At 36.7% G+C, this 15287-nt stretch overlaps 1 protein-coding gene across 7 annotated transcripts in view; it reads right to left on the bottom strand.

Moving 5' to 3' along the window:
- Window positions 1-15287, bottom strand: part of Cog3 (conserved oligomeric Golgi complex subunit 3) — a 75133-nt gene that overhangs the window by 23647 nt on the left and 36199 nt on the right. For 6 of the 7 annotated variants that reach the window (XM_089092799.1, XM_089092801.1, XM_089092804.1 and 3 more), the window contains 2 exons: window positions 14500-14737; window positions 5451-5939 (listed from right to left, as the gene is read on the bottom strand). In XM_089092799.1, coding sequence (XP_088948925.1) covers window positions 5451-5939; window positions 14500-14737 — 727 coding nt within the window. The remainder of the gene's footprint in view (window positions 1-5450; window positions 5940-14499; window positions 14738-15287) is intronic. The other variant, XM_089092806.1, reaches the window with a different exon arrangement.

Raw genomic sequence — 15287 nt, 5'->3', positions numbered from 1 at the left:
TAAAAATGAATGGACAAAATATTTTGAGCGTTTTATAATAATGATTTAGTAAATAGTGAGAAAATTTATTAGGGAAGGAAAATCCCTAATAAATAGACGTAGTAATAAAGAAGCTACAGAAAAAAATATTAAGAATAAAGCTGTCGGTGCTTATCATGCATGGTAAGCATCGTAATTATGAACAAAATGGAAGTAAAGGAGATTTATTTTGCGACATGGATTTAGAGGCAGAAATAAAAGAATTGAAAAATAATAAGGCATCGGGTGCTGATAGTGTGGTAAGGTAAGGATCCAGGTTCTTATAGGTGATACATTTTTTTGAAATATGATAGTTACGGAGTTAAAATGAAATACAGAACATTTGGAACGTGGCAGTTGATAAGGAAGAAGTACCAAGCGGCTTTAGGAAAATCACAATTTGACCCCAAAATAGGGAAGGTGATGAGTGGGTGTAGTAACTGCAAAGGCATTAAGCTGGTTATGATAGGAAGCGAAGTAATTAAGATTGCGAAGCTAGAGACTGAGAGATACCCTAGAAATAAACAACGCTTTCCGTCCATAAAAATTCAAACTACTACCTGCTGATTAAACACCCGCTGATTACTAAAGACAACTAAACCTTTAAAGAAAAGCTATATCTCTTAAGCTGTTTGGTGCCGTATGTTTCCGCTCATTTTCTGCTGATTCTTTCCCATGTTTCTTTTTTTTAAATTTTTTACTCACTATCACCAAAAATTGGGTAACTCCATAAGGAGGTATTTTTCATTAAAAGTTTTTTTTCAGTTTTTTGAGTTTCAGTTTTCATTTTCAGTTTCAAAGATTGAGCTTCAGTTTTCATTCTAACATTTATATGGTTGTGCAAGTTTCTACTTAACATATTCGAAGGATCAAGTTTTCATTTTCACTATCCTAGGTACTTGGAGTTAGAAACTTTGTCAAAGAATACGTAGTCTGCGTGTGACTAAAACAAACAAATAACAGTAAATTAAATAAAAAGAGTAGTAGACTCGCAAAAGATAGAAATTTATATAAATAACAAATGTCTTCATAACAAGGAGTAAATTATTCATATTCTGTGACTACTTTTTAATATTTAGAATAATCGTTATACAATAATTATTAATATAAGCGAACCCTAAATGACCAAGAAATCCAAGAGAGGAAAGCTCATAAGGACCAATCTATGTCTTTGAGGTTTTACTCCCAAGCCTAAGACTGTTGGGGGGAGGAGGTTCATTTCAAATTTGGGTTGAATAAAGAGGATTTGAAGAATTTGTTGTTAGTAAGAGGGGATAGCTTAGATTTAGGTGAGAGAAGGAAATTTTTGGGAAAGTTTAGGCTGGCCCTTATTTTTGCCCAATGTGTGGATGTGTGAATGAAAACTTATTTCTCCGAGTGTGAAGAGCTGTCTGATTTGCGGAATGAATGTTGTGGACGAGTATTTGGGAGTGAATGCTGGTTAATTGAGCGGATGGCTGAGAGGAACGCATGTGCTATTAAACAGTTTCTTTGTTTAGGGATTAAACATAGGGAATCATGTTTGAGGGGATAGATTGTTACAATTTTTAGAGTTTGAATTTTAGCATGATTAGTGTTTGTGGATTAAAATGTTCAATCTTCATATGTTTCTTTTTTGTCGTTTAGTTGTTCTTTTTTGATTTTTATTATCTAAAGTTGTATTTTGTTCCTGAGCTTTGTTTGTAGACTGTATTATGTGTTGTTATGGCCCAAAGGCTTTTTGCAATAAATCTTATCTTATCTATCTATATTGTCACTGCTACTTAGAAATAAACCATTGCACCATCTAGTCACCTGAGGGCAACACTATCACACATACTCCGCCTTCGACCCACATTGCTCACAGCTTTACTGTTTAATCCCTCCCAGATAATTACTACTTTCCTTATATCTTTTCTTATGACGTCTTCCCCTTCCATTCGCGGACGTTCTGCTCTTTTTTTACCCTTTCTTTTCTATTTCTTCGTGTACTAAACTGTCAAAAATTGCAAGTTTTGGCAGCCTAATATCTTTTAACTGTAGAACGAAACCTAGCCATCACAACCTTTAGTAAATTAATTAACAAAAGCTTTTCCCCAAAAGAAGCTTTTCAAAGAAAAGTAAAAAGTTACATTAAACCAAAGATGAACAGCAATAAAGTAAAATAATTTTTTAAGCGTAAAACTACCGTAAACCACCATCAATAAATAGATGAAACCCTAAACGAACGGAAATTACATCAAATAACCAAGTCAAACTCAAATCGAGCAAAAACTACCATAAAGAGGAGTAGTGCTAACGCCCCACGAGCCTCCTAAGGACTAGGGCGTAATTTGCGCTTTAATGAAAACGATCTTTATTTCGAGCCAATTTTTTTATTTGTCGTAATATCAAAAAAAACAATGAATAAAAATCACCATCATAAACAAGATTACTGAAAAGAATAATTGAATGTGGATTGATACCGTGGAACGATGTAACTTTGAACTAAAAATCGTTGAAAATTGAGGCAATTTTCCTATATTTCTCTTTAAATTAGTATTTACTCAAAACTATTTTTTGCGTTTGCGGAATTCGTCACTCTGCACCGAAGGGCAATTGTCTCAAACTGCTAGTCCTTATGTTGTTAGAGCTACACCTATCTAAAAATAGTGTTCAAAGTTACCTCAAGGGGTGTTTAACTTTGAAAACTCAAACACTTCAACAGGTAACTTTGAACTGTCGATGAGTTCTTCTGGCATAAGACTTCCAGTTAAAAAAATAACTCGTTACTGGGAGAAAAGCATTACTTTTAAAATAAAAAGGCAAAGAGAGTCAAATTAGTGCAGTATCAGCTGACCAAAGTCATGATAAAATACAAATTTTGCGCCGTGAGTGAGTCGGGGGCTGGAAGATCTCCCTGTACTTGGTCAGGATGGATTGACGCTGAGTCTTTCACACTGGGAAAATAGAAGGATCAATTCTTGTTTTTTCACAGGTAGATCACGTTTAGCAATCCGTAATAGGAAGGAGCATCTACCTCCGAAACTGCAAAATACTTGTAAATACGGCCCATAAAGAACTTCGCAATGAACCAACGTCCATCCAAGGAAGTTGTGGGTAGTTTGAACCCGTTGTGGCTACTGCCCCGCTTGACAAAATAGAGAGCTCAGCGCTCGACGACTCATCAACTTCCATTTCAGACTCGCTCTCGCATCCTGTTGGGACGTCAGTCATGTCGGACTCGCAACTTGAATGACTTGAATCCTCTGCGTCTCCAATACTTTTCCCTGGTGCGACGCTAAGACGTTTGCGCGTGACGTTCCTCACAGATTTTTTAAATCTGCGGGCTTGCAGGACATCTAATAAAACTTTGCTGACGTTGTTCGCAACCTTGTGCGGAGTAGGCTGGGTCAAAAGTGGGTGGTCCTGGAGGACTCTGGAGCGTGAAAAGCACTTGGCAAAGCTATTTTTAAGATTTGCTTTTCCATTTGTGGCTAGAATTTCCAGGAGTAGCTTTAAAAGCTGGAGGAATTTATCTTTTCTTACCGCAGTTTCGTTTGGGTTGTCCATTTTGTAATCATCAAGCATTTTCCTCCATGCTCTTTTCATTGGAGCGAAAAAAGCAACGTCCATTGGTTGCAGTATATCTGTAGTGTTTGGGGGGAGGCATACAAATCAAATGTTGTTTTCCCTGCAGACTTTCAATACTTTGGCAGAAAAGTGGGAAGACAGGCTGTCACCCAACAAAACTTTCACTTCTGCTCTCTTCTTCAGGTGAGGGAGTACCAGCAACATAAACCACTCTTCAAAAAATTCCCTCTCAAACTATCCGGACTTAGATACAGCATACCGAGCTCTTTCAGGGTCTCCTGTACGCCATGAGCTAAACATGCCCTCACCTTTATAGGACATGAAGCATGGAAGCAATTTGACTTCTGCATTTCAACATATTATTAGGGATATTGCTCCCTTTATTTCATTCATAATTCTGGAGGGGTATTTGGCAACGATGAAACCAGAAGGAAATAAAACCAAAATTTTCAAAGGAATAATATGTACAACTCAAATAATTTTGCAATTCTAGGTTTTTCCAAAAGAGACGGGGAAAATCCCACCAATTGTTATCTACAATTATCAGCCGTCTTTGCACAGCAAGCTGTGAAAGACGACTGTTTCAAATTGTTCATGAAAGCTCTATTGGAGCAAGGTAATACAGAAACTTCAATTTTGGTAGATGAGATTTACCCCACCACTCCCATTGATTGCTAGTGGACTTCCATCAAAGAAGAAACAAAAGTAGGCCTGAAAGAATTAGGAAGTGGTCCAAAATGTAATGAGTAGTTAAAACCAAGTTTAACAGCTGAACTTGATTTGCGTTTTCCTGGGATCAACAGATTCATAATGGTTTCCTAAAGGTCTGAATAGCAGAGCAAACTCTTTTAGTGTAATCTTTTTAGTGTAATTTACTCCACTTGCTTTGCTTAAAAGTGAGTTAAAAATAAATTATTATAAAACCAATTCAACGCAAAGTTTAACAATTGGTCAGCACAGAACATTGAAATCCATATTGTAGAAAAACAAGGCTAACTTTGAACAAATGTTCAAAGTTACCCCGAAAAAACAAAATACTTGCGGGAAACATTGAACACTGCCGCCATATTGAACCTATGGAATTAGGAAGAGATTTTACCAGAAAACCTAACCATTCAACTCCTCAGCTATCGAAAAATGTCAAAATGAAAGTCCTAGTTTAGCTTATTTAAGTAAAAAAGGGTAACTTACTTTTAGCACTTTTTCACATTTTTCAACTGCTCAAATTCTCTTGCAATTACCAAGATAAGAGTTTGTCAGATGCTGATTTCAAGAACTACCAACTGATTCAGACGCCTTCTGGCAATAATCTAGTAATAAGTTCGAACGAGCAATTCCACCGTCATGCGATAGAGAGCGCTTAATGTTTGTTACTGATTTTGTTCAAAGTTACCCCTAACGTTCAAAGTTACCCCTTTCTAGTTGAATATATACTGATGATCATTCCTGAAAGTGTTAATATTTTCGGACTTATTAAAGTTATAAAAGAGAAAATGTTAATAACTGATTAAAATAAATAATCAAATTATATTAATTAAAATAAATAATAAAAAAGTCCTAATAATTTAGAATTTATGAAAGTTATAATAGAGAAATAAATCAGGTAAGTTAAATTGGCTCAGCTATTTATACTTATAGACTTGATTCAATATTAATCTAAGTAACAAACCTGATTTTTGACCAGCAAGGTGTTCTTTTAGTTAAAGTTTTAACAAAAATTAGGTTTTCATCATTGTTTAATACGTAATTCATTATTACCCAACGACAGAAAGCTTCGGTTTTCGGCAGGTCGTAATTCAGGAAAAAATGGCGCCAGAAATAAAACATACATATATATATAACTTGATAAATTAGGAAAGGAAAACAAAAGCATAAGTTACCAAGTATATCATCTTGTACATAGATATGAGCCCGATAGACTAATCTTTCCTGGATGTCAGCCAAAAGCTGAACAGTCATACGGACAAAAGCTCCTAAATTTTCAGAGCTGACAACGTAGTCTGTTAGCATTTCTGATCTGAGTACAGAGCACAGTTCAGCCAGTGTTTCCATATGCGCCACCTTAATTAGCCTTGATCGCAATCCATCATAAAAAGCGAGCAAAAGATCTTCAAGGAAGTTCTCAAATTCTGAACATTTAAGGGTAAAAAAGGCAAAATAAAGATCATATTCATCTTGAACGACACGCATCATTAGAGCACATCCTGCACGGAGCAGCGCGCAAGTGTCTTTCATGCTTAGTATGTCCTGAACACTTCCTGCAATACTTGGCTTGGTCAAAGCCTTCCTTTGGTTGATGTAAGATTCTTGACAGTCTGCAAGTGCCAGCTCATGTGCCACTACACTAGAGACACTAGGTTCAATATATCCTGTTGGAAAGGAAAAAAGTTAATCATACCAATAGTAAGGCAAATACGTAATTCTATCTTTTTATACCATAAAAAGATTAAAATACAACTTGTATTTTTGCAACCATGACAAGTTGTAGCCAAAAGTAGCGAATAGGATCATCCGCACTGTAGTAGGAAAAAAAAATAAAGGGAGAAATAGATCAGATTTTCGTATTTGTAAAAAATAACCAAAAATTAGAAACAAACAAATAAATTAGATTTTTAGATCAAATTAATGGACTTCATCCTAAAGTGCAGAGCCAAGGCTAGAAGAAAGCACAGTATTAAATGGGAAGCTAAAACACTCTTAGACTTAGAATAAGACTTATCAAAATAATTTGAGTGTACTGGATAAATTTTTTGGAAGTGAGTTAAGTTTTTGAGATTCTAGGATGTGCAAGGATAAGTTTGAAAGTTAATACAAAGCAGATTAAGCCACTTCAAGGTGAAATAATTGAAGATAAAGAGTTGATTCTTACCGAGCACGACTAGCTTACCTAGCAAACAAAAGCCAAGCTTACCAAGGTAAGTGTGGATACACTTACCTAACATGGATAAATTCACTTAGAATATCCTGGTATATGAAAATAAATAAATCAGATTTATCGGAAATAAAATAAAATTGAAAAAAAAGGACTTTGTTCCCGATTGGGGATATGATTCATACGCATATATTAAAGACGTATTTAAAGACGAAGAAAACAACGTTTATTTAGTTTCCCATAGCTTAAGCTACTTAAAAATTATGACAAATGAATGTGCATTGTAAGTTTAATATACATATACTGATATTTAGTAATCAAAATGTTAATATTATTTGATTTACTAAAGTTATAAAAGTAAAAACATTTTTTTTTTCAGTAAAGTACAAATTATGCTCTGGGTTTGGGAAGGCATAGGGGTTTTGAGCCCAACTTATGTTAATTTCTGCTCGTTTTGAGTTTGATTCGGTTATTTATTGTAATTCTGTTCGTTTTTGGTTTTATTTATTTATCGATGCTGATTTGAGGTAGTTTCACGCTTGGTAGATAATTTAATTTTATTTTTGCTCATTTTTGGTTTCATGGAGTTCTTTACTTTTCTTTGTAAAACTTATTTTTTGGAAAAAGTTTTTTTAAATTAATTTCTGTTCGTTTTATATTGACATAGTCTTTTCAAGGAAAAAGAACATAATACTTTAAATCTTTTCGTTTTTTGAAGACTTTATAGTTTGGCCTGCTATTTGTATGCCGGAGAAAAAATTTGAGTAATTTTTAACAACATACACCCTTTTAAGAATCTGGACACAAATAGTAGTGTTTAATTTAGTTTCATACCTCCTCTAACTGACCTGAAATGGAAAACTTGATACCATTCGCAAAAAAATCTGTTTACTTTCATTGATAGCTTGGATACGCTTATGCAATTTTGATTTGGTTTAATTTTAAAAGCAGAAGTAGCCCCGAAAGTTTGAACATAATACCCTCAGTCGTTCTTGGGATACTGCTTAGATGCCTTAATGGGAATTAGCATTAACACAGTGCATTTTTATTTAATATTATGGCAACATTTTGTTTTAAACATAATATACAAATGGGAGGGTGGGCGTGGGAGAGGGATTACTTGCCCTCCAATCAATTTCGACTATTAAAAAGGGCATCATATCTTTCTATTTTCAATCGAATGAGCCCTTTTCGAAGTTCCTATGACAACTCCTTCGATACGAAGTGTCATGGTCTAAACAACAACAAAAAAATAATAATAAGTTATACCCACATCGATCTTTACTCTAAAAAAACATCAAGCCTTCCAATCACTTTCGACTATTAAAAAGTGCACTAAGCCTTTTGATTTCCAATCGAATTTTTGAGTTTCTAGGACAACGCTTACTATAAACACCTTATATGCCCCAAGGGCGTAAATTACAACCCTTACCTTAAGGGCTGTGAGGGTGGTTGTCATCCTCAAAGACTTAATTTTCCAGAACTTTCAACTACGCTAAACAAAATGGCTATCTCAAAATTATGATTGGCTATGTTTGCGGAAACGGTGGGCGTGAGAGGGGCGTTAGTCGCTCTCCGATCACTTTCAACTATTAAAAAGGGCACAAGCCCTTTAAATTTCCAATCAAATGAGCCCTTTTGAAGTTTCTACGACAACACTTTCAATAAAAACCTTGTATGCCCCCGGGCAAAACTTACAGCCCTTGCCCTGAGGGACAACGGGGGGGGAGGGGGTTGTAATCCTCAAAGACCTAATTACCAGAACTTTCTACTACGTTGAACAAAATACCTATCTGAAAATTTCGATTGGATGTGTTTGGGCGAATGGTGGGCGTGGGAGGGGGGTTAGTTACCCTCCAATCACTTTCGACTATTGAAAAGGGCATTAGCCCTCTCAATTTCCAATTGAATGAGCCCCTTTTGATTACGACAACTCTATCAATAAAAACCTTATATGCCCCCAGGGCATAACTTACAACCCTAGCCCTGAGGGCTGTGGGGGGGGAGGGGTTGTCATCCTTAAAGACCTAATTTCTAAAACTTTCAACTACGTTGATTAAAATGGCCATCTAAAAATTTTGATTGGATGTTTCTGGGAAAATGGTGGGCGTGAGAGGGGGGTTAATTACCCTCAAATCACTTTCGAGACTATTAAAAAGGGCAGTAGCCCTTTGAATTTCCTCCTTTGAGGGGAGATTCCTCCTCAAAAACATAATTTCTATCTGGTAATCAACAACGCTGAACAAAATGGCTATCTAAAAATTGATTGGATGTGTTTGGGGAAAAGGTGGGCGTGAGAGGGAGGTTAGTTGCCCTCAAATCACTTTCGACTATTGAAAAGGGTACTAGACCTTTTAATTTACAATCAGATGAGCCCTTTTTCAAGTTTCTACAACAAAGAATTGAGTAGAAACTTATATGCTCCCAGGAAATAACTTATAACCCTTGCCCTGAAGACTGTGGGGGGAGTGTCCTGCTCAAAGCGATAATTTTCTGAACTTTAAACAGCGTGGAACAAAATGGACATCTCAAAATTTTGATTGGATGTATTTGGGGAAATTGTGGGCGTGGAAGGGGTGTTAGTAGCCTTCCAATCACTTTCGACTATTAAAAAGAGTACTACCCATTTCAATTTCCAATCGAATGAGCCCTTTTTGAAGTTTGTACGACAAAGCGTTCTATAAAAACCTTAAAAACCCCAGGGCATAACTTACAACCATTTCCCTGCGGCTTGGGGGGGGGGAGGGTTGTCATCCACAAAGACCTAATTATTACAAATTTCAGATATATTGAAACGAGCCCAAATATCACACTTTATTTTTGATAGGTTCGGGGGAATGGGGGGTATGGTAGGGTTGTTAGTTGCCCTTCAATCACTTTTAACTATTAAAACGGGCACTAGCCCTTCATAATTTCCAATCGAAAGAGCTTTTTTTGAAATTTCTAAGACAACGCTTTGTATAACAACCTTATATGCCCCCAGGGCATAACTTACAACCCTTGCCCTGAGGGCTGTAGAGGAGTGTCCTCCGCAAAAACATAATTTCTATATGGAAATCAACTAAGCTGAACAAAATGGCTATCTCAAAATTTTGATTGACTGTGTTTCGGGAAATGGTGGGCGTGGAAGGGGTGTTAGTTGCCGTCCATTCACTGTCGACTTTTAAAAAGGGCACAAGCCACTCCGATTTCCAATTGAATGAGTCCTTTTCAAAGTTTCTACGACAACTTCTTCGATACGATGTGCCTTGGTCTAAAGGAAAATAATAATAAATAATACATTGTGCCAACATCGTTCTTATATGCCACCAGGGCATAACTTAAAACCCTTGCCCTGAGGGTTGTTGGGAGGCGACTTCCTTAAAAACATATTTTCTATCTGGAAATCAAGTACGCTGAACAAAATGCCTATCTCAAAATTTTGATTGGATTCGTTTGGGGGAGTGATGGGCGTGAGGCGGGGGGGGGGGCTGGTTGCCCTTCAATCACTTTCGACTATTAAAAAGGGCACTAGCCACTCCAATTTCCAATCGATTGAGCCCTTTCCGAAGTTTCTACGACAACTCCTTCGATACGAAATGCCCTGGTACGGAAATAGAAAAAGAAAACAAAAACAAAAAAAAATAATAATACATTGTGCCAACATCGTTCTTTACTTAGGCAGCGCGATCGCGCTGCCTAAGATAGAAGTGTACAGTGTGACAGCAGTTTCTGAAACTGTTGACCGTGTTATCTTTAGCCTCTACATTTATTGACGAGACTGCAAAATCAGCCACTCAACTTTTCAGTAGTTGTTCTGAAATAAACCATTCATTAATTATAGGAAAATAGAATAAAATGTGAAGATGCATTTTGTGAAATACTATTCAAGCATCTTATAATTACTAATTTTACCTTTTTCTGGGCGTGCAAGCTTTGGCATTTTTTTAAATTTTTATTTTTATATACCAGAGCTGCTACGCAACATCATCTGTTTTACCTGAATTATTTAAGGGATCTGACAAGAATTTATGAGGCAGGGTGGATGATCACAGAAAGCAGTATTCCTCCCGTAACTGAATCATAATTTTGATAGTTCTCAAAGATATTCTCAAGAAAAAAAAAAAAAAAAAAAAAAAAAAAAAAAAAACTTAAATTGTAATGTAGATAGATTTGTTTCTTGTAAGCTGAGCAGAGAATGATTGCAAAACATAAGAGAATACACTTTATTTCAAAAACTTTCACTATTTTTGCTGGCTTTAAATTGCTGCAATCCTTTTACTGGCTCAAAATTCGACATGGCAACAACGGGTAAACCAAGCAGAATTTTAAATTGGTGCTGACGTGACGTCTGATCATGCGCTAATGATAGCGAGGATAACATTGATGATAAAGGCCACACAGAGGATCAGGCTGAAAGTAAACCTTCGACTCCTCGAAGCTTTCCACTGCGCCAGTACGAAATGAGTTCGTTGTTACACTCTCTAACAAATTTGAAGCCCTCCCCTTAGATGTCGACACTGATCTCAATCTAGAGTCAACCTCGAACACCTTCAAAGAGGTTTACAATCAGACCGCTGCCGCTACGCTTGGGTACGCAAAGAGACCCAAGGACCAATGGTTATCATAGAGAACCTGGAACCTGATTGGTGAGCGTCGTAACTTAAAGGAGCAGCTCGGAAAAGGTGGTGAAAACAGTGACACAGTTCTGAAGAGCCAAATGTAGAGAGACCTAGATAAACAAGTCAAAAGAAGAACAAAAGGGGATAGAGGCAAGCTGCCATGGCGGAGGAAGCGACGAAACGTGGTGACCCCAGAGCTTGTAAACAAGGTTACCAATGATATTGTGGGGAAATGCCCAAACGTAAACGGATCAGTTAAAGATGCGAACGGAAAAATTGTCTCAGACCCATCAGAAATACCCGTAGTATAAGCCTTGCATTTCGAGAAGATTCTGAACAGACCCCATCCATTGGATCCACCAGATATACCTGCAACCCCCTTTTTGAACCTCCAAATCCGCACCGAAGAACCTTATCATGTAGAAGTTCGACAGGGACCCCGGGAGCTGAAGAAATCACAGAATAACAGCCGAGATGACAAAAACATCACTTAATACCTGTATGGATGTGGGGCTTGAACTTTTTGCTGGTATCTGGAAGTCTGAAAAGGTTCCCGATGATTGGGCAAAAAGTACTCTCATCAAACTTTTCAAGAAAGGAGACGCGACAAATTGTGACAACTGTAGGGGCATCAGTCTCCGATCTATTCCAGGCAACCTCTTCTCACAGATTATTCTCTAGCGGATCCAAACAGTTCTCGATAAATACCTGCGGGACGAACAACACTGTTTCCAGCCGTCCCGTTCTTGCACGGATCTCACCTACATACTACAGGATCATATCTTCAGGGCTGTGTTTTTTCTTCGTTCCTCTTCGTCCTCGCCATTAACTATATTCTCCTTGATTGTGCAGGGTTCGGCATCCAAATCGGAAAAGGCAAACAGCTAGTCAATCTGGGTTTTTCTGACGATATTGTCTTGATGGAAAGTAACACGACCGAACTGAAGGATCTGTTCAATACAATCCGCGAAAATGCCAGCCGACTTGGCCTCAAGGTTAAGACAAAGAAGACAAAGAGCATGGCGACAACTGCCCCCCCCCCCTGGACATAAAGTGTGAAGATTCAACTGTCGAGCAAGTCTTAGAGTTCAGGTACTTCGGCGAAACGGTGGAAAATTCAGGGTCAAGCGAATGGGAAATACAGTTGAGGATAGGGCAAGCCAGTGGAGCTTTTAACCAACTAAAACCAGTACGGCGATCGAAAAAGTGTTCAACAAAATAAAAAATGAGGCTATTTGATAGCAATGTCTTTCCTGAACTTCTCTACAGGAGCTAGTGCTGAAACTTAAGTCAACAACAAGAGAGACGGATTCTTGCCTTCGAAAACAACTGTTTTTCCGAGGATTCCGAACATCGACTGAAGAGATTACGGCACAAACCAGATAGTTCGATTTATCTCAGGCTTATCCCGATTTATCTCATTTGTACCTTACGACACAAACATATATAAATATATTTTATATATTTAGTTCTTTTTTATGACAAGAACTGCCGCTGATAGGCATGACCATGTAAGGCATTTGAAAATAAAATCGTTTTATTATTATTAGTTACAGACGTCATTCGGCAACAAAGGTGGCGATACCTGGGGCACACGATCCATATGAAGGACGAGAGGATCCCAAGACAGATCTAAACCTAGAGTAAACCCTAAAGAGCTACAAGATGGGTTCCAAAACCGACTAAATTATATTTCTTTCTAATGTAGTAAAAAGGTTACAAAGGAAAGGGCCAGCTTCAGACAAAACGTAATTTGTGACCATTGGGAAAATGGGGTAGACGAGACAGCTGCGGAACATGACTTATTCGAGTCTCAGTGTCTTTATCCAGCAAAATAAAAAAAGTGGGGCAAACTTGATTTACACGAATTTTTAAATTGATGAATAAAGGCGTTATTGCCGATATTTTCAAGCTTATAAGTAGTCAGTGGCAACGTAAGCTTTGCATGTTTTGGAACAATTTGTCATTTTCTCTGAAAGAGGTGTTATAAAGATTACTTTCTTCCATTTTTTTTTACTTATCGCAATTAATTGCAATTTTTCAATTATTTTACGTTTATATTACTTGCACATTATCAACACTATATTGTTAAACCTTGTGGGAAATAAATACCTCTTACGTCTTATTTCACTTTTTCTAGTGCTCTTTTAGTTTCATTGGTATTCCTTTGTACGGCCTTTTTTCACTTATCAAATTATCTATTTATCAACACAAACACACACACAAAAAACTCTACAAAAACATTTAATATACCAAGAGATAATACACATTAAACACACAAAATAGAAACCCGAAATATATCCACAGATGGGTCTTTCCCACTACCCTATGAAAGCTTTAACGCCAGCCTAACTTAAGACTTTACATTGTGTAATTTTAAGATATTTTTGTTTGTTTGTACAATGGGAAGTCGCAAGTATATTCAAGCTATACTTAGAATTTTACGTCACGTAAGTTTGTTCTGAATCAAATAAGGTAAATGGAAAGACAGTATGGACTAATAAATAATTTACCAGAATTGAAAAATGCTAAAATTCTCACAAAAAATTGTCGATGTAGTTTACTAACTAAAATCTTACGTTCGGCAAAAATCAAAATTTAAGAGAATCACAAATTTTTACTAGCATTTTTTACTGGTTACTCGGGAAAGTCAGACGGACTGGTCAATGGGATTCGATCGGTATTCGTCCAAGCTCTAATTTGTGGCAAAAGACAGTAAAAGTTACGAAAAAGAAGCAGGGTTCAGACAATCAGTTACCTAGAAACACGAAAAAAAGAAGAGCAATGGTATTTCATCGGTATTCGTCAGAGCTCCAATTCGTGACAAAAGGCAGTAAAAGCTACGAAAAACAAACTGGATTCAGACAATCAGTTACTTAGAAACGCGAAAAGAAGAAGAGCAGTTATAAATCTAAGTTATACTTCAGAGTTCACAGTTGAATGATCAAAATCCAAAGAAAATGAAATCGCTTAAGAAAGGAAAAAACAAAAACCAAATAAATTCAATAAAACTATTCTAGGCCTAGGATGCAATTATTTTATTTTAATTTGGATATTCATCAACGCCTGCGTTTAGAATGATTAATCAGATTGAATTGTATTTGCATGTTATAAAATGTTATTTGAACTCACGTTTCGTGTCAAAATCTAAAAACAGAGAAAAAAAAACTGAGAGCTTAACGTGTTAGGCTAACTTCTAATTGTGCAAGGTTTTGCCTGAAAAACATGTTATCCGTTTTGTTTTTCTGGGAATTATTAGTAAAAGTTCATCCAAAACTTTTTTTTCTATAATTTTTCCGGGGAAACGATAGAAGATTATGGACCCATCTCAGGAAATTTCTCCTGTTTGCAGGTATTCTAACTTAAAATTTACTTAAATTTCTACATTTTTGATCGAAAATATCAGAACACGTGTAAAAATCTAACGTGGTAAGCCTCTTATAGAAAGAAACATACCCACAACTTTCTTAATCTTGGCTGCCGGTCCGCGTACTTTTCCATAGAGAGCTGCATAAGCGTTAGAGCTAGATGTAGCACGAGTCACTTCTTCTGCATCGAATCTTGAAAGGTAATTTAAAGCTTGGGCTGCTGATGATTCTAGTGACGTTCTGACGTATTTACGCACTTGGTTCAAAGCAATGGACTGACATTGATTGTAACGAGCCAAATAATTTGGGGCTTCCAGGTAATCATTCTGGAATAGAATCACGTTTATAATATAGAATACACTGAATCTATTTAATATAAGGACAAAAACCAGAATGTGCATACCATTTATTCAGCAGTGGGATTTTCAATTCATTTAGTAAGGATTACTTCTTTCCCCCTCATTTTCTTAAGAACTCGTTAACTTCATTTTAGGGTCTTTTCACAAATTACAAATAGAAAACAGAATGGGAATGTATGAGAGAGGGAGAGAAAGAGAGAGAGGGAGAAAGAGAGAGACAACTATCTGAAGAAAGAAGCATTTCTACGAGGAATTTCTGAAAAAAATTCAGTCGGCTTTCTGAGGCTTTCAAAAAAATGCAAGAGACCTTGGCATCCTCATCAAGTAGGTGCCAGGGCAGAGGCATCTTCAAATTTCAAATGGTAACCCTTACTAAAGGTAGCCTATTTGGGTTCTAGAAGAAAAAAAAGAAAATTATTTTGAAGCGTCTTTCCAACATACTTAAATTAGAAATTACACGCACTTGAGACTTTTAAATAAGATAAAAACGCCAAAACCACTAAAAGTTCACATACTA

This window comes from Artemia sp. Qi Xiang Cuo, chromosome 8 (genome assembly GCF_049724085.1).
Source record: "Artemia sp. Qi Xiang Cuo chromosome 8, ASM4972408v1, whole genome shotgun sequence".
In the NCBI taxonomy this organism is placed as follows: domain Eukaryota; kingdom Metazoa; phylum Arthropoda; class Branchiopoda; order Anostraca; family Artemiidae; genus Artemia; species Artemia sp. Qi Xiang Cuo.
Note: the sequence above shows the minus strand (reverse complement) of the source record. Positions and strands in the feature narration are given on the sequence as shown.